Source organism: Penaeus japonicus, unplaced genomic scaffold (assembly GCF_977035675.1).
Source record: "Penaeus japonicus unplaced genomic scaffold, GWHDUDI00000001_assembly GWHDUDI00000032, whole genome shotgun sequence".
NCBI lineage: Eukaryota > Metazoa > Arthropoda > Malacostraca > Decapoda > Penaeidae > Penaeus > Penaeus japonicus.
In genome coordinates, this window is record NW_028234434.1 from 26,861,898 (window position 1) to 26,866,897 (window position 5,000).

General features: G+C 39.7%; 1 protein-coding gene across 5 annotated transcripts in view; it reads right to left on the minus strand.

Annotated features, from left to right (window-relative positions):
* nwk (FCH and double SH3 domains nervous wreck) overlaps window positions 1-5,000 on the minus strand; it is a 79,982-nt gene that overhangs the window by 244 nt on the left and 74,738 nt on the right. For all 5 annotated transcript variants that reach the window (XM_086556530.1, XM_086556528.1, XM_086556531.1 and 2 more), the window contains one exon: window positions 1-440. This exon is cut by the window's left edge and continues 244 nt beyond it. In XM_086556530.1, coding sequence (XP_086412656.1) covers window positions 16-440 — 425 coding nt within the window. In that variant the 3' untranslated portion in view covers window positions 1-15. The remainder of the gene's footprint in view (window positions 441-5,000) is intronic.

Consider the following 5,000-nt stretch of genomic DNA (forward strand, 5'->3'; position numbering starts at 1 on the left):
ACCGGCCGGCCGACACTAAGCATTGGATTCCTTAATTCTCTCTAAGGCTTTGAGTTTCTCGAGGTCGAGGTCTGGCGGGCCGTCGCTCGGACTCGGGGACTTGGGCGAGGGCGAGCGTTCAGCGTCGGCGCCCTCGGCTCCTCCTTGCTCCGCCCCCGACACCGCCCCCGGCACCGCCCCCGGCACCGCCCCCGGCGCCGCCCCCGCCCTCATCTCCCTCGGACCCTCAGGCGCGGGCGGCGGCGGCGGCTGTCGACCTTCCTCGTCGAGTAGCACCGCCTCGCCCTCGCACTCCGACCGCTCGGCCTCGGGGTGGGGCGCCTCCGTCGGGTCCTGGTCGGCCTCGGCTCTCGAGTCCTCGCCGGCGCCCCCGAGCTCCTCCTCGTGGCTCTCCACCATGGGCGTGGCAGCCGTGATGATGATCTGCGCCACGCCCAAACCTGCGACCGCGGAGAAGAAGACGTTAGTAAATGCTTTGCAAAGAAACTCGAACAAAGAAATATAACAGAACACACGATCGTTAGATGGTTATTTTAGCACCCTTGTCGTGGACAAAGTAACACTCCACTGACAAAGAAAATCTAGTCAAACGAATTCTTTTGATTTCCGAAAGGAGTAAAAAATTCAAAGAAAATCACAATGGGTAAATGCAGAATTATTTGTGTTTTATTTCTACATCGATGATTTACTGATAAAATTAAGGTTCTGAGCTGCCACCATATTATTAGACCGTTTTTCATTGCATTCGTCTTGTTATCGATATGTTTGTGTGTGTGTGTGTGTGTGTGTGTGTGTGTGTGTGTGCGTGTGTGAATGCCCTGTAAAAGCAGTAGAGAAGAAATGCCTCCGGCATAATCACGTGTTTCTCTGATTTTTTTTTTCGTATCACTCGCTTTTGATGTAATTGTGATAGAGATACTTCCATGCTAGCGTTTGAAGATATGTAGGCCTACGTATGTATGTATAAGCAGTTTTTTTTATTTTTTAAATCTTACTTGTTTTAACTCTCCTTAACCAAATATATATATTTTTTAGTTTTTTTTTTACTAGTTTAATCTCTCCTTAACCAAATATCTATTTGTAACCTGTAACTCAGTGTCTAGAAATCTGGTTGTTCTATATTACTCTAGATAAGGCTTTTAGTAGCATAACAAAAGCACATATCGTTGAAACGAGACATACATAACTGTACATCACATAGCATGCTTTATAGCCATACACATATATATATATACCTTACGGTACACACACTCAAATATATATATATATATCTCAACATCACTTACATATGTACAATGCATATATACATAACATACACATGTGCTTAACAACATATATATGTAAGCACATAGACATACAGATAAATAAATATCCAGAAAAAAACAATAAAATACACAAGGTTGTTATTCTTACTAACACCCGTAACATTGGGCCATTTACAAGGGATGGGCAAACTTATCAAATACTTGAAAGTAACTCAAAGAAAGTTATTCTGAATGTTCTGATTATCTTATAACTGATAACTTATTAACTGATTTCTGCTAAAAATCAAAGTTTTCAAGTAGAGGATATAAGGCCAATCACCTGTATGTAATCGAACCCACTTTCCGACTGTCATGGTGTTAGTGGTAGGTTTCCATTCAGTAAAAATGATAGATGGAAAGAGAGAGAGAGATAGAGAGAGACAGAGAGAGAGAGAGAGAGAGAGAGAGAGAGAGAGAGAGAGAGAGAGAGAGAGAGAGAGAGAGAGAGAGAGAGAGAGAGAGAGAGAGAGAGAGAGAGAGAGAGAGAGAGAGAGAGAAAGAGAGAGAACGAAAGAAGAAGAAAGAGAGAGAGAGAACGAAAGAGGAAGAAAGAGAAAGAGAGAGAGACAGTGAGAGAGAGAGACAAAGAAAGAGAGAAAGAGAGAGAGAAATAAAGAGAGAGAGAGAGAGAGAGAAAAAGAGAGAGAGAGAGAGAGAGAGAGAGAGAGAGAGAGAGAGAGAGAGAGAGAGAGAGAGAGAGAGAGAGAGAGAGAGAGAGAGAGAGAGAGAGAAAGAGGAAGAAAAAGAGAGAGAAAGAGAAAGAGAGAAAGAAAGAGAGAAAGAGATAGAGAGAGAGAGGAGAGAGGAGAGATAGATAGATAGATAGATAGAGAGGCTTCAATTATTTATACGTCAGCCGAAATAACTGTCGGTTTTCAGTGTTGTTAAGAAGCCGGAAGGCAAAATAAAGTCACACAAAAACGGGGATTTCGACTAGCAAGGTTATCGTTACACATAAAAGAGAGAGAGAGAGAGAGAGAGAGAGAGAGAGAGAGAGAGAGAGAGAGAGAGAGAGAGAGAGAGAGAGAGAGAGAGAGAGAGAGAGAGAGAGAGAGAGAGAGAGAGAGAGAGAGAGAGAGAGAGAGAGAGGGGAGAGAGAGGAGGAGGGAGGGAGGGGGAGAGGGAGGGAGAGAGGGAGGGGGAGAGAGGGAGAGGGGGGGAGAGAGAGAGAGAGAGAGAGAGAAAGAAAGAAAGAAAGAAAGAAAGAAAGAAAGAAAGAAAGAAAGAAAAAGAAAGAAAGAAAGAAAGAAAGAAAAAGGAAAAGAAAGAGAAATAAAGGAAAAGGAAAGAGAAAGAGAAAGAAAGAGAACATCATGACAAGAGACTCGCAAGGATCACCTAATGAAGGAATGAAGGAAGAAAGGATGTAGCTCCCACAACGAGAGTCAAGGACATTTTCGGAACTCCTAGATTTATGCTTGGCGAAGCGAGGCACTGACCTGGCGGAAGATTTCTGACCAGAGGCCATTAACGTGGGCAAAAAATGTGTGTGTGGGGGGATGGGGGGATATCAGACTGCAACAGAACAAAAATGAAGGTTGAAAGTACAGACAAGATGCTTTCAATTATTATTTTTTTGTTTTATATATATATATCTATATCTATATATATAATTTCCTTAGACCAAGAAGCTAGCTGTTCAGTCAGTATAGGTTCTTTATTCAGGAGCAATAGCTTTACTCATTGGGATAATGATAGAGTTTTGCCGAGTTTTGTAAAGCTATGTTGCTTAAAAATACAGTGATGCCTCAGGCAGACAGACCTTTTAAGGAATAAACGAAAGCTATAGTTACATCATCACCATTTCTGCTTACGATCGCATGGTAGCAAGAAAAAAAAAATATATATACAATAACTAATCATCTATGTCTGTATGCCGAATGAAAAGTTATTACTATTTTTCTTTTTTTTAGGAAATAAACTTTAATTCTGGTATATTATTGGTGTCACATTTGGTGGTTACTCAACAAGATACTGGAATTTAATCCATGCACATTTAGGAACACTGAAATAAATAAATAAAAAAAAGCTCAGTATTGGACAGAATTGGATTCAGTTTCACTTCACGAGGGATTCTTCACACTGATGTCTCTTCCTAGCAGATAAATACCTGAATGGGCAAATGGGTAGTTACGTAGCCATTAGTGTCTTGGACAACCTATTTGGCTCTTGCGAACGCCTACTGCAAGAGAAAATGAGAGAATACTGAAAAAAGAGGAGGAGCTAAACACTTCTTTCACAGGAGCTATCTGGCGCAACCGTTGGCGACTTGAGAACTAGATTTAGTGGATTTTATAAGCTGTTATTGTCTCTTGACGGATGTGCTCACTATCTGTCTCCACAGATAGGACTAGATGGCAGTAGAGGAGGATTAAGAAAAATATATATAAGGTAGGATGAAAGTATTAAAGTTAGATGTGTCTCTCGTAGGATTAACTCTGAAAAGAAGTTAGCAGACGATGAAAAAATGAGCATCACAAGCCAAGGAAAAAAAAAAAAAATAAAAAAAAATAAAAACCGATTAAGTCAGATTGTATTATAAAAAATATTGAGCCTTATATATCAACTATTTTTTCTGGGTTACTACTAGTCTCGTGAGCGAATAAGTATTAGATATACTTATGTGCCAATTAAAATGTTGACCATTTATTACGATTGTTTACATATTTACTACGTCAACATTTTAAGTCATTCGCGGCATACAGTGAAAAATATCTTCACCTGATAAAAATCCTGTGCCTTTCTGCCTATCATTGACTCTGAACTCTCTCGGAATTATATTTCCTCTCGTTGTAAATGAGGTAATCAACAATACGTGTCTGATTACGGAAATTGGTGTAATCTGGCTTACTAGTAGTGCGAACTACGGATAAATGATAACTTGGAGAGAAAGAATCGAAGAGTTACTAGCACAATTAAACATTACAGAAGCATTTCCAAGTTAGAAGGCTATTGAGTTATGTTTTTCAACTAATATTAAAGGCAGACCAAAGTATTACAGGATATAATGCTTCAAGCAGACATACATTAAATAGAGTTAAAACACACGGGAATGCTATATAAGATTGTCTGTAAGAAAAAAGAGGATGTTTCGAAACTCTTAATTAAAGAGTAAATTGATAAGCTGGAATGGAGAGAAGAGAGGATAAATAGAACATTACCCAAACACACTTAATATAGCAGTCCAAAGTCATTAACTACAACAGCCTGAAGGCATACTGATTGCGTGATTTTAACACTGAAATCATACATAGACACACAGCATTACAATATTCTGATCTTCACATTTACAGGCCAACAGCTCAGCTAAGTTTAATGATGAAAATGCGATGTTATGCTTTTGAAAAGCTGCATAGTTCTGTTCTACTTTCCAACTGAATGTTCAAGCCTTAGTGCTCAACTGATTAGCCAACTCATACATTGTTGTCAGATTTATAAAGCTCCTCTGCTCATGCAAGATCTTTATCTGTTATGCAAGATTAACATCTGCACCGATCACTAATGGGCACGGGGCAAATATAAGTATATAGCGGATACGAAATCAAAACCCTTCTTTGTTTTAATGGTTATCTACCGACTTTGATTTATCTAATAAAACCCTTCCGGTTGTGGTTATCTACAGACTTTCCAGAATTATCTAAAATGTGCGCAATATTCTTGCAATTAGAGTTGGACGGATGAAGTTCGAGGTAAAAA